Source organism: Scatophagus argus, chromosome 18, assembly GCF_020382885.2.
Source record: "Scatophagus argus isolate fScaArg1 chromosome 18, fScaArg1.pri, whole genome shotgun sequence".
Lineage (NCBI taxonomy): Eukaryota > Metazoa > Chordata > Actinopteri > Scatophagidae > Scatophagus > Scatophagus argus.
Genome location: NC_058510.1, coordinates 532,184 through 557,873, shown reverse-complemented (window position 1 = coordinate 557,873; position 25,690 = coordinate 532,184). Strand labels below are relative to the sequence as shown.

General features: G+C 47.5%; 4 protein-coding genes across 12 annotated transcripts in view; 1 reads left to right on the top strand and 3 right to left on the bottom strand.

Moving 5' to 3' along the window:
* Nucleotides 1-9,348, bottom strand: part of sugct (succinyl-CoA:glutarate-CoA transferase) — a 38,558-nt gene extending 29,210 nt beyond the window's left edge. For 3 of the 6 annotated variants that reach the window (XM_046371944.1, XM_046371946.1, XM_046371947.1), the window contains exons 1-9: nucleotides 8,977-9,344; nucleotides 8,171-8,219; nucleotides 8,017-8,090; nucleotides 7,854-7,939; nucleotides 7,463-7,513; nucleotides 7,166-7,286; nucleotides 4,215-4,306; nucleotides 3,691-3,834; nucleotides 1,371-1,466 (exon numbers count right to left, since the gene is read on the bottom strand). In XM_046371944.1, coding sequence (XP_046227900.1) covers nucleotides 1,371-1,466; nucleotides 3,691-3,834; nucleotides 4,215-4,306; nucleotides 7,166-7,286; nucleotides 7,463-7,513; nucleotides 7,854-7,939; nucleotides 8,017-8,090; nucleotides 8,171-8,219; nucleotides 8,977-9,244 — 981 coding nt within the window. In that variant the 5' untranslated portion in view covers nucleotides 9,245-9,344. Of the gene's footprint in view, nucleotides 1-1,370; nucleotides 1,467-3,690; nucleotides 3,835-4,214; nucleotides 4,307-7,165; nucleotides 7,287-7,462; nucleotides 7,514-7,853; nucleotides 7,940-8,016; nucleotides 8,091-8,170; nucleotides 8,220-8,976 lie in introns of all 6 variants that reach the window. The other 3 variants (XR_006841484.1, XM_046371945.1, XM_046371943.1) reach the window with 2 other exon arrangements.
* Nucleotides 9,349-12,653: 3,305 nt separating this feature from the next.
* Nucleotides 12,654-14,459, top strand: crygn2 (crystallin, gamma N2). The gene is made up of 4 exons (XM_046371957.1): nucleotides 12,654-12,782; nucleotides 13,177-13,333; nucleotides 13,862-14,007; nucleotides 14,219-14,459. The coding sequence occupies exons 1-4, from the start codon at nucleotides 12,775-12,777 to the stop codon at nucleotides 14,352-14,354; spliced, it is 447 nt and encodes a 148-aa protein (XP_046227913.1). The 5' UTR covers nucleotides 12,654-12,774; the 3' UTR covers nucleotides 14,355-14,459.
* A 1,302-nt stretch (nucleotides 14,460-15,761) lies between these two features.
* Nucleotides 15,762-21,746, bottom strand: nub1 (negative regulator of ubiquitin-like proteins 1). Of its 3 annotated transcripts, none has more exons than XM_046371934.1 (15): nucleotides 21,610-21,746; nucleotides 20,520-20,646; nucleotides 20,162-20,329; nucleotides 20,022-20,086; nucleotides 19,865-19,929; nucleotides 19,605-19,772; nucleotides 19,103-19,191; nucleotides 18,902-19,008; nucleotides 18,539-18,725; nucleotides 18,119-18,226; nucleotides 17,629-17,781; nucleotides 17,367-17,513; nucleotides 17,109-17,186; nucleotides 16,797-17,020; nucleotides 15,762-16,331 (listed from the first exon to the last, which is right to left on the bottom strand). In XM_046371934.1, exons 2-15 carry the CDS (start codon nucleotides 20,634-20,636, stop codon nucleotides 16,148-16,150), a joined length of 1,860 nt encoding a protein of 619 aa, XP_046227890.1. In that variant the 5' UTR covers nucleotides 20,637-20,646; nucleotides 21,610-21,746; the 3' UTR covers nucleotides 15,762-16,147. The 3 variants fall into 3 exon arrangements, with proteins under 3 accessions (XP_046227890.1, XP_046227891.1, XP_046227892.1); XM_046371935.1 differs by having other exon boundaries at nucleotides 16,819-17,020; XM_046371936.1 differs by lacking the exon at nucleotides 21,610-21,746 and having other exon boundaries at nucleotides 20,459-20,600.
* A 611-nt stretch (nucleotides 21,747-22,357) lies between these two features.
* LOC124049854 lies at nucleotides 22,358-24,802 on the bottom strand. Of its 2 annotated transcripts, none has more exons than XM_046371950.1 (4): nucleotides 24,464-24,802; nucleotides 24,043-24,256; nucleotides 23,351-23,567; nucleotides 22,358-23,246 (listed from the first exon to the last, which is right to left on the bottom strand). In XM_046371950.1, the coding sequence occupies exons 2-4, from the start codon at nucleotides 24,125-24,127 to the stop codon at nucleotides 22,658-22,660; spliced, it is 891 nt and encodes a 296-aa protein (XP_046227906.1). In that variant the 5' UTR covers nucleotides 24,128-24,256; nucleotides 24,464-24,802; the 3' UTR covers nucleotides 22,358-22,657. The 2 variants fall into 2 exon arrangements, with proteins under 2 accessions (XP_046227906.1, XP_046227905.1); XM_046371949.1 differs by having other exon boundaries at nucleotides 24,043-24,219.
* Between the last annotated feature and the right edge of the window lie 888 nt (nucleotides 24,803-25,690).

Genomic DNA, 25,690 nt, shown 5'->3' with positions numbered 1-25,690 from the left:
ATGAAAGTGGAGCAGACGGGGTTCCTCGGAGATCATGACAGTCAAAACAACAGAATTATTGGTGTTTTGTGGTTGTGGCTTTGTGAGGAAGACATTAGAGCTGAAGAAGTCATCCATAGCCACTTTTAAAGTTCACATCTGATTTCTGAGACGGGCAAATTCAAATCTCCCAAAACTGAGACATCCACCGTGTCAAAGAGGAGACATCAGGAGCATCGCGGCAGTCAGGAAGTGAACTCGGACTCACGAGGAAGAGAAAAGTCCATCTCTGCACCAGCCGAATGAAGACAGAACAAAGCGCTGTGTGCTGCAGCTGCTTCACGTCAACTGATTTTATGGTTCAGTTCAAACATTCACAGACAAAATTAACTGATATTTATGAAAGATTTGGAATCATCATTTCTGTACATCTTCGTCATAAAGGCTGCAGTGCAGGATGATAACCGACTTCTCCTGGCCTCAGCACAAAGAGAGAAAACACAAAGACGTGGAAGAAACCAAACCAAATGATTTGTGGACGTTTAGATTAAAAACTATAAAGACAAAGAGACGTGTATCCTGTTTTTAAGGTGCCTAAGGCCCACTGAAAGGCCATGCGGGAGATAAACGAGTGTTTTAATGTCCCTCATCGGCAGCATTCAGTCGATGAAGTGATAAACACTCTGTTTCCCTGTGGGACGGCTCGACTGAAACCCGAGCGTAAAGTCAACACATCAACTGCTGCTGCCGTCTTCACTTCCACTTCATCTGACGTCCACTGTGATCCAAACACAGAGGACTTCAGTGCAGCACAAGAGACACAACTAACAGTAAAAAACAAACTGCTGATCACATGGAAACAAATTTTCATATCACCTGATTACTTAATAACTGTGAGCCAGGCCTTTTGGTGTCTGACCTCACAAATTCTCTGCTGCATGAATGGGCACAAATTCCCACAGAAACACTGGAACATGTTGTGGAAAGCCTTGACGTTCACGCTTACGTTGTTTTTACGGGACTTAAAGGAGAAGTTCACAGTTTTCACGCCTTTCTTAAACCACAGCAACGAGTCCGTGTGTTCACTTCCTCTGTGGTGTTGGAGAGCAGCAAAAAACTTTTTTATATTCATTATTTACTGAAGTTGTGTAAAATTTGAGGTACTTGTACTGCACTTGTCCGTTGTTGTGTGTACTGCCAAAAAAACAGTCTGCAGCAAACTAATGAAGGGCGTCACAGTCTTCTCAGGGTGGTGTTTTTGAGACCATAACAAACGGGGAACATTTTGTGTTTTTGTGTGTATGTAGTTTTGGGACACGTGGTACGCAGGGTCACGGGTTTTACAGGTTAAGAAGACGCATCTCGCTCTTGGTTTGACACAAAGACCTCACCTGATAAGGTACGATGCTCTCGTGGGCCGTCCCCCAGCGTCTTGCCTCCTTCCCCGCATTCAGGTAGTTAGTAGCAATATGGCTGAGACAGGAAACCTGACAGAGAGACAGGCGGGCGTTAAATCCGAGCTGTCGTCGTTCTGCGCTCGCTCGGTGCTCCTTCCTGAAAGAACAAAAAGCACGACTCTGCTCTCTTCGCTGCCAACGCTGCCGCCATGAAGCCACCGGAGAGCAAACCTAAAGCAAGTTCCTTTGTAAGGGAGACTTCCTGCCTTCGGTCGACCCGGGGTCACGATGACATGGCGGCTGTACTAAACCTTGGGATGTGTGTGTCGGTCTTTGTGCAACATTTCTCTGCGTTTCACGGCTCTGACATGCTGTTGAAGATGAAAACCGGACTTCTGCCATCCCAATCAACCCCACCACAGGAAGTGGACTGCCACAAAATAAAAGCGTTTACTATTCAGTCTGAGCTGACATGAAGCAAGTGTTTGGGTCGACTGACATTCCCACAACCACAAAAAAATAAAAACCTGTACAAACTTTTGATTTTCACCACCAAAGTCATGTGTCCCAAACAATACGAACCAAATGCATCACAGGTGACCAGCCCTTCGGCCCCCACCAGCACGTGGACGGGGGCGTCTCTCGTTTTAGGACAGCAGGAGACGCATGCGGTGGAGGAAGCTGCTTTCAAGTCCTGTTCACATTAATTTTCTGAACATTTTCTGAGACGAGGAAAACGAAGAAAGACAAACGTATGATTAGAAGGCAAAGGAGGAGCGGCGGGAGATCAGAGGTGGTCGTAGCTCTTTAAAGGATGTTGACATGACGGAGCAGGGACAGACTGACAGTCACACGGGTGGTGCCGTCCATCACTTCTCTGCTTAGTAACTGATACTATTCTGTTTAAACTCTGAAGGCCACAGCAGGACCGCGGCTCTAACTACAGGCTGGAGTTCAGCCGGAGGAGGACGGCGACACCACATGTGAAACGACTCTGACTTTGAATCACCATCACAAAGCAACTACAGTCATTAAGGCAAACTTAAAATGTCCGCAGACGGCGGCTTCATATCAGCTGCGACAGAAGCCTCGTGTTCGATCCGACACGAGACGAAAAGAGATGAAGTACAAGAAACCGCTTTCATGTGGTGGGAAGAAGCATCCCTTCATTCCCATTCAGGCTGCACTTCAGACTGATGCTTTCCCAGCCGTTGCAGGGTGGAGCTGCTTCCGATGCTTTCGGGACCTGCAGGCAGCGTGCAGAGAAACAACTGTGTACTCTGATTGGTTTGTAATGATTAAATGTCCCCCCGACGGCCAAACCAAACCGTCCACATGGATTCGGATCTCATGGTTGTGGTCGCAGCGCTTCATACAGGAATGTACCATGGGACACGAGGAGGGGGGAGAAGGGGATTTTGGGTATTTTATGTGTAGCAGCAGTGGGAGTCGACCGCAGAGATCGAGACCTCAAAGCCTCGAAAACCAACAACAGCCTGCATCTCGCTGCTTGTGTTGTGTAGGAGTCAAATTCTATCTGTCTCTCTGTCCATCTGTCTGTCTGTCTGCAAACTTATCTGTCTGTCTGTCCGTCCATCTGCCTGTCTGTCCATCTGTCTGTCTGTACATCCGCTCCATCCATCCGTCTCCCTGTCAGAAACATAACACATGAAAATGTTGACCTGAAGGTGGCAGCAGAAGAAAACTCAGAGGAGCCATCAAGGTCCACCCTGAATGTCTGAACCTCATCACCATCCACCCAGGAACTGATGGATGTTACAGTCTGGACCAAGAGATAGACTCACCCACAGGAAGACGGACAGACAGGCAGGCAGACAGGTGGACTTCAGAATGAAATTAGAGCTTCCTCTAACAATAATTTTCATTATCAATCTGTCTCAGATTATTTATCAGATGAACCATCTGAAGCCAACGCTGACATCCGGTCCTTCCGTATGAAGGCAAACGGTTACTAGCCAAGTCATCGTTACCTTTACGCAGGAGCATAAAAGACGTGAGCTCGACTCTCTCAGCCAAACGAGAATTAATCAAACACAAAACGTTTATAACGGATACACAGTCACACAGGCAGCACTACCCGACACCACGAATCAAACGCACCCTGCTGGGTGTCTTTAACACCTCACAGTCCAGAGCGACGACGAGCCCCTCAGCCCCGAAGTCCTCGGCAGATTCAGGACTGGTTTAAACAAGGAAAACATTGAGATAAATACTGACGGTTCTGTTTAAAGTGTTCAGACATTTCAGGACAAATCAACACACACACACACACACACACACAGTCAGCTGTTACCTGTGATGACAGCAGGTTGCAGTCAATATGGACTCCCCTCCCCGTCTTGTGTCGCTGCAGCAGGGCGGCCATGATGGCTCCGTGTGCGTACAGCCCCGTTGCCAGGTCTGTCATGGCGACGCCTGGACGCACTGGCTCGCCGTCCTGCAGCAGAAGCATTGCATTATGGGAGGTGAGGGCTCGAAAGTGTGCTCAGAGTGTGTTTGGCTGCTTCAGTGTAAACTCAAAGGCCTGCACTGAACAAAGACTCGAGCACATGGAGTCAGCTTTTATGAGGCACATACTGCCGTATGTGCTGCCTTCACTGAACTCCTGTTTTCTATGAACCTGAAGTCATTTACAAGCTGAACTTCAACTGCAAGCACTGGCAGCTGAGAAAACCACCTCCAAAACAAGTTTCATGAGAGCTAAAGGGGATGCTGCCATTTCAGCAGTGGACACAAACATGTCCAGTTTGCCCTGAGGGTGGCGCTAGAGGAGTCATTAGAATCTAAACGGAGTAGAAGAACAGAAGAGAGTCTGACCTCTGGCCCGGTGATGTGCATCATCCCTGAGACAGCGGAGGCGATGGAGTCGTAGCCTGGACTCTGAGACTGAGGACCAGTCTGTCCATAACCTGGACAGACACACACACACACACACACACACACACAGGTTAGCAATTCTGTCTGAGCTGAGAGGAAACACAGCAGGGAACCAAACCATCGGCCTCTCGGTGCTGCTTCTTCCAGGAAAACCACATTCCAGCTGTGTGTTGAGTCTGCGCTCTGACTAAACAACCAAAATGATTTCTTAAAGAGTCCAGGCTGTGTTCACTAACATCAACAGAAACACGGCCATAAACGCTTTGAAAATGCTAAGCAGCCTGCTGACTGGACTCACAGAGCTGAACTCTGCAGCACAGACTGACTGTGAAAGCAACGCCATGAAGCTGACGTATCCGAACGAGTCTGTGCTGAAGAGATCGAGATGACGAATGATCGGCTCATCCTGCGTGTGAACAAAAGTTTCTTAAAACGTGAAAAGTTCAGCAGAGTGAGAATATTTCAATAACGTTTCCAATAAAAACCCACTTGTGAACCAGACTCAACACAAACAAACTTGATTTTACATCTCAAGTGATTTTATTGGTTTGACGAGAAACAAACTTCATAAAAAGGAGCAGAACTTTTCCACATTATCGTTCAACGTGCTGTCGTCCATCAACGTGAGGCTGCACATGAAAACACGTCTCCACGGATACCAAAACTGAACCCGACACGGAGACAAGCTGAAGGTCCAATTAAAGGACTGATGTGGTCTGAGCGAAAGTCTCCTGAATGATGCTGAGACCGACAGCTGAGCGTGTCCGTCACCGGACCTCCAACACCACCACCCAACAGCAGCTTCTGCTCCACAAAGAGAACTTTTTCTTTTGCCACAGCCTGACAGGAAGTTCAGGTTTGGGGGATCAGGACGTCAGTCCATGAAGCATCCTGCTCAAGATGAAACCAGGCTGTAAATCTGCCCGCTGCATCCAGCTGCTGCGGCTTAATGAGGCCTCCTGGGTAACGTAGTTCTTCTCCTTAAGGACAGGAGGAGGGAGAACACAGGATGTGGGAGTGAAGAAGCCGAGACTCACAAAGAGAGGTGGACGGGGGGCTTGAAGAAGGAAAAGGACAAAAGGCGGGAAAGAAAACAAGAAATGAAGAAACCTCCACTCACCACCCAGTCTGTCCACGCTCACATGACTGACGGGGAGCTTCGTCACCTGAAGCTCAGCGTCATCACACCAATCAGCTCGTGGTGGACCACAAAGCTTCAGATCTGGATGCTGCTGCAGACTGGAGAACGTGGAGGCTTCACACACACGTTCGACCAGCAGCAGCACGCAATCAGCCGAGACAACCGGCTTTCACCCGTCCAGTACGTGAGCACATGTGAAATCTGGTCCCGCTCTGCCCTTCACTGAAGCTGACCTTTGACCTTTACGATATGAAACGTCATCACGTCATCATTTTATCCTGTTGGATATTTGGGTGACATCTGACCTCCAGATTCTCCAAAATGTTTGGACTCTGCTGATCTGCAGGAAGTGAAGCCACCAACAGGAACAAACACCACACAGCTGATCCAGGGTCAGCCAGCAGAAACAGTGCGAATGTAAACCTGTGGAAGTCTGTCCTCTGAAGACAACACATCACGTCTGTCTTACTGTGGAGTCCAGCGACATCTGGTGGACCAGGCAGAAACTGCAGGACTGACGCCAGCAAAGACGAGTCCCTGATCTGCAGGAGACGAGTGAAACACGAGGGAATTAAAAGAAAACGAGCTTCAGTCGGAGTGAAAAGCTGCAACTTCAAGGATCAAATGAAATCATGTGGGCCGACGTGGAGCCGCGATCCAGAAGGTGATCCGCTGCCTCTTTTCTGTAAGGGGCCTTCAAACAAGCCTCAGACCAAGCAGAACAGCTGGACCCCTCAATCCACCAAAGTCCAGGCCAGTCTGACTCGTCTTAACTTGTGAGGCAGCTCCTGTCAGGTTCATGAAGGTCTGTTTCTGTGTGGTGACCCCCAGCTGCTGGGGGGACCACAAGTCCTGACTGAGAGCCACAAGTGACGAACCTTTGACTTCACTGAGCAGAAATCAGGAATCACCTCAACAATCTGCTAACCCGCTACGACCCCGAGCAGCTACAGCAGCCTCAGAGGACCAAAACACTCACACTCCCAGGCCACTCAGATGAGCTAAAGCAGCAAATGTAGAACAACCCCGTCACGCCATCTGCTACGTCACACCATCTGCTGCTACGTCACACCATCTGCTACGTCACACCATCTGCTATGTCACATCTGCTACGTCACACGATCTGCTGCGTCACGTCACACCATCTGCTGCTACGTCACACCATCTGCTGCGTCACGTCACACAATCTGCTGCTACGTCACATGATCTGCTACGTCACATCTGCTATGTCACATCTGCTATGTCACATCTGCTACGTCACACGATCAGCTGTCGCGTCACACGATCTGCTGCGTCACACAATCTGCTACGTCACGTCACACAATCTGCTGCTACGTCACACGATCTGCTACGTCACATCTGCTACGTTACATCTGCTGCGTCACATGATCTGCTGCGTCACGTCACACAATCTGCTGCTACGTCACATCTGCTACGTCACATGATCTGCTGCGTCACATGATCTGCTACGTCACATCTGCAGCGCCACATGATCTGCTACGTCACGTCACACAATCTGCTGCTACGTCACATCTGCAGCGCCACATGATCTGCTACGTCACGTCACACAATCTGCTGCTACGTCACATCTGCAGCGCCACATGATCTGCTGTGTCACGTCACACAATCTCGTTTTTCTCGTGTCTGATCAGTCCGTCCATCCGTCAGTCAGTCCGTCCATCCGTCAGACCATCCGTCAGTCCATCCGTCAGTCAGTCCGTCCATCCGTCAGTCAGTGTGTCTTCAGTACCTGAGATGGAGCAGTAGATGAGTTGTGGGTTCACTCTGCTCAGCTGCTTGTATCCCAAACTCATCTGCTCAAGTTTCCCTGGAAGGTAATTTTCTACCAACACGTCACACACTCCTGCAAGCTGAGACACACACGCACACACAAATCAAAAGAGACTCATTGATCAGATCATTCCTGATTTAAATCAGAATTTGTGTTTGACTGTAAAGCTGCGTATTTCAGGTTTGTATTCACAGAGAAATCACTGCGTACCAGTCGTGATACTCAGGTATTAGTACTGCTGTGAGGGAGTCGTACCTGCTGGATGACGTCTGCTCCTCTGGGGTGTTTCAGGTCAACACAAATGCTCTGAAATCAGACGACCCTTTACTTATACTCAGATATATACACATGTATGTATTTTTTTAAGTTACTTTATTAATCCCGAGCTGGGAAATAACTTCTCTGCATTTAACCCATCACTGATTGAAACACACACACACATGCAACATGCAGTGAAACACACACAGGAGCAGTGGGCAGCATCAAGCACCCGGGGAGCATATTGGGGGTTACGTGCCTTGCTCAAGGGCACATCAGCTGGCTAATGGAGGGGGGGGACAACTGGCTGACTGGCTCACGTCCTGATGTTTGACGCTGTGTGTGTGTGTGTGTGTGTGTGTGTGTGTGTGAGTGCACGCACGCTCACCTTCTTGTTTCGGTTGACGCTGAGGAAATACGCGCTCTCGGCAGCGACGAACGGCGGACCCCAGGCTCTGGTGTCGTCACCCGCACCTGCCCGACAAAACCATGACCAGGACGCCTCAGACAGAGCAGCATGAGGAGACACGGAGACAAAGACACAAACTCACCTGGTCTCTCCACTTTGATCACCTCAGCTCCCAGATCTCCCAGGATCATGGTGGCAAAGGGACCCGCCAGAACTCTGCACACAGTTTCATACAGTCCATGTTCACCGGCTGCAGGAAACCTGAGTGTTACTGCAGTGATCACAGAGACTCGTACCTGGTCAGGTCCAAGACTCTGACGCCCTCCAGCGGCCGACGGTCTTCACCTGTTCAGGTGGAGGATGAGACAAACACAGAGTGAACTTCCATGTCCGGATGATCTGCATCAGTGTTTCTGTTGTCCGACGGCTGATAAAATAAATTCATTTCAAAATAAAGTGCTAACGATAGTAAAGTATTTAAAAGAACCTGCAAAGTAAATAACGTGAAAACTGCGATATTTGTCTCCAAAATGTGGTGCAAGTGTAACGTAAGAAAAAGGAAAATACCTCAAAACTGTAGTAGTTGAGTAAGTTGTACTGAGTTTCAACGCGCAGCTCAGTGCTGAACATTAGCACTCATGTAAATGAGACTCCGTGTACTGCAAATACTCTGCTTTCAAAATACTCCTTAACAAATCAAACTCAGTCAAGTAAAAGTACTGCACGACCAGCAAAATGTAGCCAGAGTACTACAGTACACCGTTCAGTCTGAGTATTTTAACGTAGTCATTTTCTCTCTGGAATACAACATGAAATGTGCATTGGTGAAGCGTTATGAGCTGTCGTTCACGTTTCACTGAGCGGTCATAAATCTGGAAGTTTACCTTCCCGAATCAGACTTTGACCCGCACGGCTAACAGCCGTCCCTGTAGTCCGTGTTAATGTGAGGCATGCTGGGTCCGCTCACAGCACGCACACGTTTACTAAAGATGAAAGTGAGTAATTTAATCCTGGGACGATCACCGGTCTGAGCACACGGACACACCTGGAGGCTAACGGGAATGTTTGGCTAACGTCAGCCGGCTAGCTTTAGCTCCGGTACCTGTCGGTGTGTGTGACAGCAGCCGGCCTCCGACCCGAACCCGGACCGGCTGAGTCCTCTGCAGCCCTGCAGCCAAACGGACCGGACAGAGAGTCCAGAAACGGCTTCTCATGGGTCCGAAAGAAGCCGACATGTTCGCAATTGATCGCGACAAGCTGCGCTTAGCGCTACCACACTTCCGGACGGCGCTTTCAAAATAAGGCCATATTATTTCATGACAAACCCCTGATGAAGACTGATTTCGCTGCTCAGACAGTACTTTAATCATCAAAACTCGGACGTATCCTTAGTCTTTCCTGAAGTAAAAGTAGCACTACCACAATGTAGTAACTTGGGACTTGGTCATCTTATACAGAAGACCTTGACCTGACCTCAGATCAGAGCATGTGTGATGTGGGGGAAGGGGAGGACAGAGCAGAGTCTCCAGTGTCCAGCTGTCAGGTTTACCTCCAGTCTTCAGTGAAGAACCCGGACCCTCACACACATAGTGAGACACTGTTCATACTGTTCCTAATTCAGACAGATGTCACTCCGAGTTTTATTGCCACAAACTGGTATTTTGATTAGAACCTGCTTCAAACGTTATTTGTAAGTAAATCACAGTCACATGTACATTTTGGACCTCTTCTGTTTGTTAGAATGTTTGAGTCGTACTTATTCCTTCATTTGACAACTGTTTGAGTTGTTTCACCTTTAATTTATTTCCTTGCTCTTGATGTGAAGACGACTGTTGCTGTTGTGTTCGCGATTACAGGAAGTAAAGCTGGATTGCAGCTGACAACAATACAAGACAAATTGAGACATCAGACTGTCCTCCCATCAGATCTGATCTCAAAGTGTTTGTTCTCTCATTTCAACACTAAATAATTGATCACTTCAGGTCTGAGATCAGTCTAACTGAGGCCTGCAAATCACTGGCTCTTATTTCAGAGAACCCTGGTTACAATAAGTAACCACGCGGTCTTTCACTCACTCTTTCACTCCCTCTGCTGAAGTCCGTTGATCACAGCTGATGATTGGCTGTTCAGTCTTTGTATGAATATGTAGGATCTTCAACATCATCAGTATGTCTGTCCATTTGTCTTTTGTCTTGTCCACATGTTTTATCTCATACTCCATATTTACACTGTTGTCAGTTCATAAGTAGATGAAATATTCATAATCGCAGTGAATTCATCATTAAGATTTCTGCAGTGATGATGCATTCAGGGACCCTCAGCAGTTTATTTCCGTTGTGTCCTGCAGTAAAAGCTGCAGGGTCAACAGACTTGGCGTCCAAAGTGTGTGAGCTTCAGCTCAGTGTGTTCACTGCAGTAGCTGAAGGGAAGCTGCTCCACTTGTGTGAACAGGACTGAAGTCCCTGCTGGTCTTCGTTCTGGATGTGCTGCATCACTGACTGACAGCTGATGGACGGAGTCTCTGTGGACGCTGACTGATGACATTGATCTGTGTCAGAGTGTGAGTGAGCAGAAAGGGGGTGTTCAGCTGAGTCCTGATGATCCAGACAGCTTGAAGCAGCAGCAGCAGCTCCTGTGTGGAGAAGCTCTGACTGGGAGTTACGGAGTTACTGGGAGGTGGAGTGGAGAGGAGAGCTTCACCCGGTACTGACTGATGGAGGAGTCACATCAACTGCTCTGAGATCAGCTCCTGTGTCAGACACAGAGTGTGGACCTCTGGAGTGTCCTCACTGCGGCTGCTCCACCCTTCTACACCCACCGTCCCTGCAGACACACCGAGACTCCCCCGCACTCCACCACCTCCTCCACCTCCTCCACCTGCAGATTCTGTGAACCGAAAACAGCAACTAACAGGAAGAGTGCAGATCTCTGCCAGATGACACGAAACAGGAGACGTGACATATGTGAGGCAACAGATGGTGAAGCTCCAACTGCAACACCACCACAGCAGCCAGATGCAGCAGAGGCTGGCAGACCTTTTAAGGATGCAGTTTGGCTTTGATGCTAATCCATGGTCACTTCAGGCTGTCGTTTGCCTCCTACTGACAGGCGATTCTGATCTTTAGACAAAATAGAAATATGAAATGCAGACTTGGAAATAACTTTTTTCTTTTTTTTCATGATTCTGTATTTTTCACTTTTTGATAAACTAAAGATGATTTAATGGAAAAAACAAACAAGTAAACACAAATCTGTAAAATGACTTGACAGTGTTTTTTATTTCCATATACAAAATGATAAAACTGAGATAACTCTTGTTTTTTGACACAGTTTTATTTGAACTGTGTGTGTGGTGTGTATTCATTAATATTTCCATCAGTACTGTAAATTAAACATCTATATCACAGGGATCGCTGCTTCAGTAAACTAAAACATGAAAATAAAAAAGACTCAGAAATGCTGCCTTGCGACTAAAATGGCTGCTGTTCTTCAAACGTTACTGAGGTTTGTGTTTGTCTGTGAAAATCAGACGTTTGTGTGCGTGGTAACGGTCAGAATCTGTGTGAAATGTAAAACACCGACAGCTCGTCTCTGCCTCTATAGAAGCCTGCATGTGCAGCATCATTGACCCCATAAAGCTCAGGCCAAGCACATTCTATTGAGTCAACACACACACACACACACACACAGCAGAATCAGCAGACACATCAGGATGAAGGGAAAGCGTCGAGGCAGCAGAAACCTTTAAAGCCTGGTCTTTTGTCTTCCCGACGGGGCCTCGCCCCCCCTGCCGTATATATTGGGGTGTCCAACTTTTTCTCTGTTACACTGTGTGTGTGGTTGCAGGCCAGGTTGGACAACATCCAGTGGGTAAACATGTCGCAGTACTCCGGAAAGGTGAGTAACTCAGCGGCCGTGACAACAGCAAATCACAGGTTTATGTGAGCAGAATCAGCTGCTGGGTGGATCATCAGTGAGGCAGGGAGACGCTGGAGACATTTTATATGACACCTAAGATTTTAACTAAACTTTTCTCACAAATTGGTTCAAATTCAGTTCAAAATGTCTTGAGTTGTCGCATGTCTGGCCTGAAGTTAAATTGCTTGATTGTTGAATGGAGTTTGGTGGGATGCTTTTGCTTTGCTGACTGAGCAAAAAAAAAAAAAAACCCAAAGCAAATAGTTATTTATTTCAAAATTTTAAATCTGAGGATGACGTTCTGAGAAGTCGAACTGAAAAAAGGCAACCAAGTGACTCTGACACTCGAACGGGTTTGAGTCCAGTCGGTCCTGGAAGACGACTCGGCGTATTGACTGTCGTGTCCACTGAATGGCTTCCTCTTGTCTTACATAACTGAGAGTAACTTCACACCTCCTGAAGATCTTCTCATGAACTTCAGGACGTGTCTGTCCACAGAGATGTCACAGCTGACACGCTGATGTCCAGTTACTCTTCAAACACCATGAAAGACTTTTCGGTTTGATCATTGACGGTCTGATGCCTCCTGCCTGCAGTCTCACATTTTGTTTGAATGCAGGAGTGCACACATAATGAAAGTATGAATCGCCCACACATTTAGAAACCAGCAAGACAAAAGTTGTGTATAAACTGGGAGTGTTGAAGAGGAGCGCTCCACGTTCTTCATCACTGTTGCTGCTGCTGGCAAAGCAGACCTTCATTAAGCCTTCATTTAAACACCGGACGTTACATAAACTCAGAGGCCGCTAACAGGAGAGCAGCGAGACGGAAACACAAACAGATTTTTAACAGCAGAGGGAGCCGACACACATGAATCGTTATTTATTTCCTCCTCCAGATTACCTTCTACGAGGGCAAATGCTTCACCGGCAGGAAGCTGGAGGTCAGAGGAGACTGTGATAACTTCCAGGACCGCGGCTTCATGAACAGGTCAGACGGACAGACTGCTCTTAGGCTTATACTCTGGGACTGTACTGACACTGTAACGTTGTGGAGGCCATGTTTGATGTGATGTTATGTTAGGATGACCAACAAAGTGTGTTTACTTACAGAAAAATGTTCCTGCTCATTAATTCTGATTGATCTGTTAGTTACTGTTAACTTCAACATTTTCTGACGTTTCTCACATTAAAAGCTAACCTCTAAGGGGAAAGCTGCAAGATGTTTGAATCACTAAATCATACTGATGGAGTGGCAGAAGTTTTGAGTTTGCATTAGTGGGGAGCAGGTTCCACCTGCCACTAAGGTGAATGAAGTCCTCAGACTCCACAGCCGAACGTGTTGGGATGTCATTTCCAGACTCAAATGCGGCGTGTACTTTCAGGGTGAACTCTATCCGTGTGGAGAGCGGAGCCTGGATCTGCTATGACCACCCAGACTTCAAGGGACAGCAGTACATCCTGGAGCACGGAGAATACCCAGAATTCCAGAGGTGGAACTCACACAATGACCACATGGGATCCTGCAAGCCCATCCGCATGGTAAACACGTCCGAAGGGGTCGATGTTCATTAGGATTTAACCCTCATTTCCACCAGCAGCTCATAAATTTTGGCTGATGACGAGTTTGTCGGCGGATTTTCATGGTCTCCAGACTGTAAATCTGACCTGTCCTCCACAGCCAGAATGGGACCTGCAGGTTTCTGCATGTTCACCGACTTAGATCTCTGACCTTTGTAGTAGCACATGAATACAGTTTAAGACATGTCTCATGATAATACTTCCTGCTCATCTTCACGTCATCCCGAGCTGTACTGACAGCGTTTACCACAGAAACGTACACAAACATCCTGTCCCAATCAGCAAGTCGAACCTTACTGATGTCCAGAGTTCTTGTAATGCCTGGTGGTAGTTTTCTTTACAGGTATGAATCAATAGTACTGGTACTATTACTATCCAGTGATCTCCACTGGGGAAACACCTCGGATGATACAACTTATTGGCCCTTAGCACAAACAACATGTCTGTCTCTTAAAAACCAGCTCAGTCTGTGTTCTGTCTGTCCACTAGCACGGAGAGCACTACCGCATCGAGCTGTTCGAGGCCTGTAACTTCTCCGGTCAGTGTGTGGACATCTGCGATGACTGTCCCTTCCTGCAGAGCCGCGGCTTTTCCAAGAACTGCGTCAACTCCGTCAAAGTCTACGGGGACGGAGCGTGAGTTTAATACACCGAGACAAGAATCAAAACGCTACCACAGATCTGATAGTTTGAGATTCTCAGCTTTTCTTTATACCAGACTCAGTATCTTTGTGAAGTCAGTTTTGTGGCATTTTCCGGACAAGACAAACAATCGACGAAGCCTTAAAACCGGCAGGAGAATCGATAATGAAGTCAGCTGTCTTTTGTGTTTGCTCTCCATCCTCAGCTGGGTGATGTACGAGGAGCCAAACTTCCGCGGTCGCATGTACATCGTGGAGCGTGGAGACTACTGCAGCCATAACGAGTGGCAGGCCCAGAACCCCAACATCCAGTCCATCCGCAGGGTCGTCAACTACTTCTAAACCCTGACCCCGCCCCCAGCCCACCCTACCCACCACCCCCCGCCCCTCCGGTCACTTCTACAGCTGTAATCATGTACAATAAATAAACGCAGACAAAGAGAAGAAAACAGGTTTTTTTATCAAACACTTTGTGTATGTGTGCGTTGTTTTGTGTGGCCGCAGTACACCGAACATCCAGCAGAAAATACAGATGAGACCATCTTATCTTCACCTTTATCTTTATATTCAGTGATGCGACACAATGACAGAGTGAAACACAACACGACGCATTAAAGTTACATTTCTTAAATGTGATTGGACTGTTACAAATGTGGGTGTGGCTTAGCAAGCTGTAAAAGATGTGAATATTAAGTAATGCTTAAATGAATAAAACTGGACTCAACAACAAATTCAATCACTCACATCTTATTGTGATACAGCTCTGCTAGCTTCCCAAACTAAATAATCCAGATTCAAAAACAATGAAAATGACAGGCAGCTTCAAGCAGCTTTAAAACCGAATTTTCCTACAAACATTTTTTTCAACTAAAGTGTTATTTAACAAGAGTTGAACTTTAGAAATGCACCAGTATTTCATGCTGACATTAGAATTTACGTTAAGAAATGCGTGTTACACAACAGAAAATATTCTAGAATAATTACTGACTTCAGTCTTAAAGCTCCTAAAGGGACTGAAGTATTGGGTCTTCAGTGGGAACCAATGAGCTCGAAGCTGAGAGCCACAGACAGGAAGTCAGACTGTTGAGCGGTGGACTGACGTGTTACTGGACTTGGTGCTGTAGTGTGTTTTCTCTCTGATGTGGACAGACTCGTGCTGCTTCAAGCCCCTCATGGTTTCAGACTTCTTCTCACACTGCTCACAGCTGCTGTTTCCCTCCCACAGAGGCGACAACAGTGTGGTTTCTCTCCATCGTCAATGCTGCTTCCTTAAACCATGAAGCCCCATCAGATTCTCAGCCATGCCGATCCACTCACGTTTTGTAAAAATGTTTCTCATTGGTCACTTCACTGCTGTAAACATTTCCACTCTGGTGTGGAGGAGCTTGTGCTGATCAAAGCTTCTGAAATCGCTGACAGAATTGTTAATCTCAACAGCGGATACGAAGATGTTCCTCCAGGATCTCTTCCCACACCGGTTACACTCGTCTGGTTTCTCTCCAGGCTTCGTCTTATGGGTTCTTCAGTGGGGGTTGACAGCAAAATGAGAAGTTTGTGCCCAACACATTAATCAAGTCCAACGTCAGGTTCATTTATGCCCAGAAGTCAGTAAATGTCTGCTCTGTTTGGACTTCTGCACTTCTGAATGTGCATGATGTGATGCATATCATCGCTTTGTTTACTCTGCAGATTAACTTGAATGTCATCACTTGGAGACAAACATGTTGATGCAGTAACAAACCAGACCAGAACCTTCATCTTCTTTATTGGCTCCATCAGCACTGAACTCAACATAAAGACGAAATGATTAAATTGAAGCTATAATGGTTAACTTCAGGCTGCGACGTCACAAACGGAAAATTTCCTGCCGTCAGAACAACAAGAAAAAACACAACACGAGTGACACTCTTCTGCCAAAAATTTACTTCAGACAACAACATTCACCCCTTTAGAGAGAAAAGTGCTTTGTTAACTAATTCTAGGTTAAATCTGAGCATTTGCCCCGTAGCATCCGAATGATTTGTTGTAGCTCAGCTGTCTTCCCTGATGAGGAGGTGCGTCCTTCGTATGACGTCTCACAGTGTGATGACGTCTCAGGTTTGGTGCTGAAACAGCTGCAGAGATAACACGTTTGGCTAACAGAGGGTAAGTGAAGCACTCTGGCTGTGTGTGTGCGTCACTCGGTGTGCGTGGGCCCTCGGTTCAGATAACTCTTCATGCTGGCGATGAGTTCGCTCTCCTCCTCCAGCGTCAGGTCGAGGTAGTCCTCCTCGTGATGAGAGATGTCCTCCAACACCTCGTTCACCAGCTCGTCGTTCTCTAAGAAGGAAACCAGTCCTTATTAATCACTGATTATTTGTCTCAGTTTGTCTCAACACATGTTCAATGAATTAATCTCACGTTCAGACTCAAGCCAACAACATGTAAGTTCGCATCTAAACACTGGTTGACTTCCTGTCATTGGTTCCTCCTGAAGGCCTCACAAATACAAAGTGTCCTGCTGGGGACTACTTTCAGCCGTGGATTAATCCAGATTGTGCTTCGAGTGGCTCAGGCTTCACTGTCAGTAATAATTACAGACACAACAAGACAGACAGGAGCTGTCTGTGAACTGGCTGCTCCTCCTTTTGTCCAGAAGCTCAGGAGACGTGGCTGCATTTTAAAGTAGAAGGTGTCAAAATGGCCTGTTTGTGAGCCAATAGGAGGACAGAAAGGGTTTGTGAGCCAACAGGAGAGTGAGGCTTGTGTTGCAGGTCTATCTGTTCACATGTAGTAAAATGTCACCTGTGCATCAGGTGAGTCATACCAGCGGAGTTGGAGGAGGTGCTTGGCTCCTCGGAGGAGGGGGAGGTGGTGGAGGAGGAGGTGGAAGGCGGGGATGCGGACAGGAGCTCCGGGGAGAGGACGCCCTGGTTGTCGAGCAGCAGCTGAGTCGCCAATTGGACGTCTCCGCCGGTCAGCCTGAGAGCCGCTTCAGACACGTCCCTCTCAAAGCCAAGATACAACATCTGCAGGGACACAGAGGGAGGCGGGGTCAGCCACACGCCACCACACGTTTCCAGCTATCTGACTGGCCACGTGTCAAACTACTGTTACCTGCTGCAGCTTCTCTGGACTGAGGCTCTCTGTGCTGGTGGTGGAGGACAGCGCAGCCTGGCTGGAGTCCAGGAGGATCTGAAAACACACACACACACACTAAGTCTCTTACACAACTTTTATCAGCTGTTTCCTGAGAGGATGAATCGAGTTGCACCTCCCTCAGAACGAACTGTGTCCTAACACGCAGACAGACAGGCAGGCAGAAAGACAGATGGACAGACAGGCAGACAAGCAGACTGACAGACAGATACTGACTCCATAAGCTCTGTCCACGTCTCCGTCTGCGAGGTGCAGCGCTCTGGCGGCGTCTCTCCTCGAGTATCCGAGCTCAGTGAGGGTGGAGATGACCTCCATCCTCCTGCTCCTCTTCCTCCTCTCCCTCTGCTTCAGCTCCTCTCGCTCCTGACAGACCCAAACACAACACCTGACTCCTGTTTGTCGTGCGTGCGTTCGTGTGTGCGTGCGTGCATGCGTGCGTGCGTGTGTGCGTGCGTGTGAGTGTGTGTGTGAGAGAGACCTGTCTTTGGTTACTGATGTGGACGGCCGCCTCCTGGACGTCCCCCTGACAGGCTCTGAGGCCGAGTCGAGCTTCTCTCTCTGTGAAGCCCAGCGTCATCAGCTGAGTCATTTTCTCCGAGTCGGGACACAAACGACTGTACAGGGACTCCACCTGACACACACACACACATACACCTGCTGAACCTGCTGTGTTAATCCTGTCACTGGGTGACACCTGCAGACTGTGATGACAAAGCAGCGCTAACAGTTTCCCCCTGATCCCAGTCATTATGCTAAGCTAAGCTAACCAGCTGCTCGCTGTAGCTTCATATTTAATATCAGGACATGAGAGTGGAATCAGGCAGAGCATCTGACTCTCAGAGAGGAAAAGAAAAGAAGTCCACTAAATGCTGGACTGTTCTTTTAACTACAAATCAGGCTTAAAGTATGTCAGCGCAGAAACAAACAAACAGACAGACAGACAGACAGAAACACGAGCAGGCGGGTACTTTGGACAGCTGGAGTCGAGCCTGAGCGTCATTTCCGTCGATGTAGGAGAGGAGACTCTGGAGAAGGTACAGGCGGAGAAACAACACCTCCTCTCTGCCTGTGTTACCCTGACGACACATGCACACACGGATTTCAGTTCACTGTAAAGTGTGGTGCATTTAAAATATTGTTTACTTTTTTAAAAGATAAGTTTTGCTTGTCCAAATCCCTTGAACACACCACAACCCCAACACAGAAGAAAGTGGACCACCAGCTGAACATTTCAAAATAAAACACAGTTGCAGTGAACTCACAGTGAAAATAAAGTCCCTCATCTGGTCAGAATGTGTCTACACGTTCAGGTTTGGACACATTAGGACTTTGTGATGGACACTTTTCCTGTTCTCCTGTGTGTGTGTGTGTGTGTGTGTGTGTATCACCTTGATCATGAGCAGCCTCTGTTGCTGTTCTCCGTAACACTGCAGGAAACAGTCCTCGGCTCTCTGCAGTCGACTCCTGCTGTCGTCCAGACAGGACAAGGCCTCCAGCGCTCGGTAGCACCACACGATGTCCAGTTGCAGGACGGCGTAGTTGTCCACGGAGCGGAGCAGAGCCGAGCCGCATTTACTGCACACATCCAAAACTCTAGTTAACACGCCACTCATCGCCTGCAGCAAACCAACACCAGTCCATCCACATCCTTTCTTGCGCCATAGAAGATATGAACGATGCATTCGCTATCGCTCGGTCACGGCATCCATTCACAAAAAGCAAACTCTCACACGCACACACTCAGTCAGTACCTGAACTGCTGGTCGGCCTGCAGCAGGTGACACAGAGCGTCATCAAACTGCTTCTTCTTCATCAGAGAACGACCTTTCTCATGGAAACCCATGGCCAGGATCAGAGCCTGACAACACACACACACACACTTATCCACCAAGTCTGTTTCTGGTTTTGTAATTTGTGACTGCAGGTGTTGATGTGGGGGTGACGTGTTCTACCTTCTTCTCCTCGTGGGGGATCTTCAGAGGGTTCCCCTTCTGGTCAGCGATCTCCAGGAAAGGTGTCGTGTCTGGGTCCTCGCTGCCGTCTGACAGATACAGAGTCACACGGACACGCGGCGATCACCTCGTGTTCAACCAGCTCGTCACTAAAACAAACTCTGTTTCCAGGGGGACGATAAAACATGCAGCCGGGATGCACCAAAGAAAATTCAGCTCATTTCCTAACCTCACGCTCAAACAACAACAGGATGTGTGCATCACTTTTTAATGTCCCTTGGAAACAGTTTCTGCCACCGTAAGAGCTCCCTGCAGTGCTGAACCCTCAGGGGGTCAGGCCAGGCCACCGTAGCTCTCACATTCACATACTGACATAAACAGCCCAGCAACTGAAGCTAAGCTTTATTTAAACGTGACTGTTAACAACAAACTTCAGAACAGCTGAGAGACAGAAAACAGACAGACAGGCGGATGGACAGGGAGACAGACAGACAGACCGGACCTCTCTCTGACAGGATCTGGAATCCTTTCTGTGTCCGCTGGAGGCTCTCTTTCTGATTCTTCTTCTTCTCTTCCTCCTCGCTCAGCTGTTGTTTCCAGTCGCCGTCGCTCACCTTCAGCACCATCATCTTACTGTGGTTCTTCACGCCCTGCTCGTCCAGACGCTGGTCTGACACGACACAGACAGACAGACGTTTGCCCTGACTTCCTGTGGTTCTGTTGTGAAACGACGTTGTGTTCGTGTTGTCCGTCTGAACTCACCTGCACACAGAGTTTTCCCGTTGAGGATCAGCTTGGTGTGTTTGAGGCCATACTCGTCTGCGATCCTGCAGCACAAGAACAAACACATGACGTCAACAACGCGCGATCAGTGAGCTGTCTGTCTTCCTGCCTGTTGCCTGTCTGTCTGTCTGTGTACCTGTCCACCACCTCCTGAACCAACACGTCCAGCCTTGTCTCCAGGTGGTGCTTTGTCTTCAGATCCTGAAAACAAACAAACACTGGTCATTACTGATTTGTCTGCTTTGTTTGAACAGTTCCTCTGGACTGCGTCTGCACCTTCTTGCAGTCTCTGGGAAGCAGCAGCTCCAGCGTGGCCATGTTCGTCTCTCTGAACATCTTGTTTCCTTTGCCTCTCCTCACCGCCTGCAGTCTGATCGACTCCAGAGCTCCCCCGACCTCCGACACCGACAAACACAGCAGAGGGGCGTAGCGCTCTGCCAGCTCCTGACAATACAAAGAAATGCTATCAATTAGATGAGATGACTGCCTGCATGTTGCTGCTCGATAAGCGAGACTAACACCCTCTTCATTTTATTATAATTCTGTTTTGTGTGATCACCATATTTGGCGTACAGGACGTTTATTTGTATTCCACGTGCTGTGACTGGCGTGTTCTGTATCTGCGTGAGCCGACCTGCATGTGCTGCAGCCCCGGCTGGTTGTCGCTGTCGGTGTACGGGGGGCTCCACAGCTGGATCTTCTCCTGCTTCAGCTGCTTCTTCAGCTTGGCCTCCATATTCAGCTCCGCCATCGCCTGAAGACTACGAGAAATCAAAACCACAGGAGGGAGAGGTGAGAAACAGGCGGAGGAAGTCCCCTGCAGGGTGGAAACTGGAGCACCTCCATCAGACTGACCAGATGTCACAGAATTTTAAGCTTTTAGAAAAGAAAGTTATCCTCTCTGGAGAAAGTCACCAGTTTAGTGTTTTTAAAATAAAAGTCCTTCCTTTCCGTTGATCTTTACAAACAGAGACTTAACTGGCTCGATAGTTTATTGTCACTTCTGTTCCAACATAGAATAGAATCAACTTTATTTACATACACACACTGAATTCGTCTTCTGCATTTGACCCATCCTTAGTTGAACACACACATGCAACACCCGGCAAATTACATGCAGTGAAACACACACAGGAGCAGTGGGCAGCATCAAGCGCCCGGGGAGCATATTGGGGGGTTAAATGCCTTGCTCAAGGGCACATCAGCCGGCATTTTTTCGTATTAATCACTCCACCACATCCAAATTTTTCCTGCCCGTCCGGTGCGGGAATCGAACCGGTGACCCTCCGATCACAAGCGGCTTCTCCAACTTCTAGGCCACGGCTGCCCCCAAAGGTTTTTTGCCGGGGTGGAGTGGTGGGTGGGTTGTTTGCCCTTGCCGGGACTTGAACCCGGGTCCCCTGCGCTGCAGACTGGGGAGGCTTCCTTGCTGCCATCTGCTGAAGCTTCACTCAAACTTACTCCACTAACTTATGTTAAACACAGAGAGCTTATTGTATGATGTTAGCTGACATTAAACTGGAGACATTAACAAGGACCAACAAATTCAGTGTCAGTGACGCAGTTTTTGTTTAACAGCTAACTTAGCTAACACTTCCTGTCACCAGTGAAACTAAAGCTACAGCTGAGTTAGCCGACGTTATTCATTGTGTTTTCACAGCTCGTTTGGATGTTTTACCCTCTAAATCTGCCACCAGACGCTGTTAATTCTTTCTGTCGGTCACCTGGGTATTGAAGGTCCCGACGTGGAAAAGTTCCGCAGTCGCGAATATTTGTTAAATCGCCGTTGACCGTCCACCTCTTCCTCAGTTCAGCGATGTTGTTTTTGTATTTTTGTCGTTTCACAGAAGAAAACGATGAGAGTTGAAGAGAGGACTCACTCTGAGCACGTTTTAATCCTGGTAACGTATCCTAAATCCACCAAAATCAAGCGAACAGCCCGACGCGTGCGTTAGTGCCAAGAGACTAGTCTTCGTACATATAGACGATCTTTGATAAACTACGGTGCCGCAAGAGGGTCAAACGTCTGGCGGTGTTTCCATGAGTTTGAAGTTAGAAAAAGGAAACTAAGAAGTCACAAAATACAAGACAAGAAAAGAAAATAACATGAAATAAAAAGTTACTTTTAAATGAATATTAAGATGCATACTGTAATATAATTTCAAATTTCAAAACTCATTTCATTATTTAGAAATATTCCATCCTGTTTCTTGTCACAGTAACTTAATGTATTTGCACGTCACAATTTGCAGTTACAATTATATATTTTTGTTTAGATATATTTGATCTATTCATTATCTAAGAAATCCAACTGCTACCTCGTAGATCAAATCAATACTGATTATTTACGTACTTATTAAATATATTTGTAATCCATTAATCCATTACAACATGACATATAAATCTATATTTATATTGTTTTTTACAGCTCTAATCACCTTCAAAATGTGTTTATTTATCGACAGGCCAGGATTTTTATTAATTCAAAACATTTTTATTTTGAAGTGAACATTTTCCGGCCAATCACATGCTCCCTGTCTCTTAGGGTAGCAAGCTTAACAACTGCTACCAAAATAGCCCGTTAGCATTCGTTAGCTCAAGCACAGTACACATCTTTTATTTAGCTTAATGAGGCTAATCAGGCTAGCAAGCTAGTTATCTTACAGCATAAATAAAAGTGTGGGGAATTAATCACACTGTTGAAAAAAAGACTTTTTGAAATAAATCTGACTGAATCTGTCTTTTGTTCCTCGACGGGCTGATGAACGGTCCTCAGAAGGACGAGTACATCCCCAGCCTCCTGGCCGCCTCAGAGATCCTTGGGGTTTTCCTGTGGGGGAAGGGCTGGTAGCTCTGGTCCTGGTGGACCCCCGCAGAGGACCCCACACCCCCAACACTCAGCTGCCTGGTGAACCTGAGGGTCTGGGGAGTGAACTTCCTGGAGCCCCGCCAGGCTGAGGTGTTGCTGTACTGCAGGACGCCGTGACTGGTTTTTCTACCAGCGGACTGGCCCTCTTTCAGGTCCTCCTGCAGGGTGGTGGTGGAGCCACCGGGGGAGCAGGTGATGGAGGCGACTGGGGTGGAGCTTTCATCAGAGCTGGAGAGTGAGGCAGCTGAACACTCCTGAGAATCAGTGAAGGAGGCATCAGGATGATCCTCTCTGGATCCTTTCCCCAAAGCAGAGACAGAAACCTGGACTGGATACACGGTCTCTGGTTCTCCTCTGGACTTCTCAGCATTGAAGTGGTCTTCTTCTTTGGTGCGCTTGAAGGGAGACCTAGCTCTGGAGCTGATGGGTGAATCTGATGTTGAATCCAAATCCTGTTGGGAGTCGACGGCCTCAGGGGAAGATGAAGAACGTCTGAAGAATAAAGACAACATGGAGGACAGAGTCAGGAGACCTGTGGGAAGAACTCAAACCTGGATAGCACACCAGGACCTAACTGGACTCAAGAGGACTCTGACCGGGAGGAGATGTTGGTGTTTGTTGTTTCAGAGGATGAAGCTGAAGCTGTGAGCCAGCAGCGCCTGTGGACATCCAGGTGTACATGCCAGGGGTCGTAAGTCATCAGGTGGGACTCCGAGGTTATGGCCCATGGCGAGTGTATGTTTGGTTCCCATGGCGACATTAAACCCTGAGAGACAGGTACGATGTTGATGGCCTCTGACAATTCATCTGAGACTGTAGACAAAAAAAAAGAGAACAATAATGAAGAAACAGTGTGTTCTGATATTTTGTTTTATGTTTTTAAAATAAATGTTGCAGATTGATTTTCTGTTGATTAAAAGATGTTTTGTAATCTCAGTTTTTCATCTAAAGTTTATGAAACACGTTTCTACATGAGCTGACCTCTAAGTAAATGACCTGAATGCTTACCGTCTCAGTTTCATGCGCAAACCATCCAGTGGCAAAAGCTCTCTTCCATGCTTTTATTTTGAAACCTCAAATAGGAAGTCTTGATGTTATACTTGTTAGCGCCACATGTTTCTCAATGGAGAAATAAATACATTTCTCTGAGTTTAAAACCAAAATATTCTCCCACAAACCTTTTCCCTCCACAGACTCCAACATCTAACCCTAACAAATCAGTTTGTTCACTAACCATATTCCTCCCGAGTCTGATGTCCCTGCAGGTAAACGAAGAGCTCGTGCTCACCTGTCCTGAACAGCAGCACCTGAGTGTGTCTCTTCTGTGTCTCTCTGGTGCTCCTGTACTGCTCTCTGAGCAGGGAGATGTCCATGTTCCTCCTGCTCTCCTCTTCCTCTCCTCCTCCTGCTGCTTCCTCCTCCTGCTCCTCCTCCTCTCTCACCAGCCGCTCCTTCTTCCTGGTCCCTGCAGGAGAGACGTGGACACCTGGTGACCTTTGACCCTGAGACACATATGTAAACACCATCAGCAGTATGTCTACCTCACTAACAAGTAAAAGTACTGACTTGTTGGATGTGTTTTGAAACCTTTGAGGCAGTAAAAGTGACACCAGCCCCATCGTGTTGCGTTCACGCTCGTTCAGACACTTTCTGCTCCTTGTGACTGTGTGTGAGTAGTGTTCAGAGTGTGTGATGGCTGTTAGTTTTACCCTCCAGCAGCTCTCCGCCGGGACTCACACAGCAGCAGCAGGAGCAGGACATCCTGTTGGCGCCAGCAGCGACACACCTGCTGCAGGTGTTTCACTCCTCCTGCAGCAGGTGGACATTTAGGACTTCGTCTTGAAGCTCTGACGAGCCAAAGCTGCTCGCTAAATCCACCAGGACGATCCGTTTGGTGAAACCTGCCGGCCGGGAAGACAAGTTTAACGACGGGTTTCGACCGGCAGAAGCAGAAATGAGCAGAAAAGAGCAGCGAATGTGTTTCTGCTGTGTTGCCTCGTCAGGCAGGAGGCTGGACTGATGAAAACACACACACACACACAGTGAGCTGCATTATTCTGTGACTTTGATTCGAGTGTACACAGTGAAGGACAGTGTGTTGTGTTGACCTTCCTGTTCACACAATCACATTAGTTTGTTTGACATGAGCGAAGAACAATCAAACGAGTCACTTTAAACAGGATTACACAACAGGGAGGGAGGCAGCAGCGCAGAGAGGCGGCGGCAGCAGGCTATACCAGTACACAGCAGGTTATACCAGTACACAGCAGGTTATACCAGTACACAGCAGGTTATACCAGTACACAGCAGGTTATATCAGTACACAGCAGGCTATACCAGTACACAGCAGTACACAGCAGGTTATACCAGTACACAGCAGGCTATGCCAGTACACAGCAGGTTATACCAGTACACAGCAGGCTATACCAGTACACAGCAGTACACAGCAGTTTATACCAGTACACAGCAGGCTATACCAGTTAATAAGGTTAGTAGTTCACACAGTACAGCTGAAGCCATCAGTCCATCAATCAATAACTGATCATCAGAGTTTCCTCCTGTAAAAACGTGTGCTGGCTGTGAAGCTTTGCTGCTTTTCCTCTCAACGTGTTTGTGATCGTGTTGAGCTTTGGACTGTTGGTTGGACTGAACAAACTCTGTGAAGGAGTCGCTTTGGGACCACATGTCTCACCAGTTTCACCAGTTTGACAAAGCAAACAATCAGTGGATTCATGGAGAAAATCAATCAAAGATAACAAATCAAAGGTTTTTACATTAATACCACAGTCACATCTGATCTGAGGTCAGATATAACAGTACAACACTTTACTGCACTCAGTACTTTCATATTCAGTACATTAACATCAATACAGGACTTTTACTTGTATGAGAGTATTTGTACAGTATGGTTAGTACTTTTACTGCAGTAATACCTC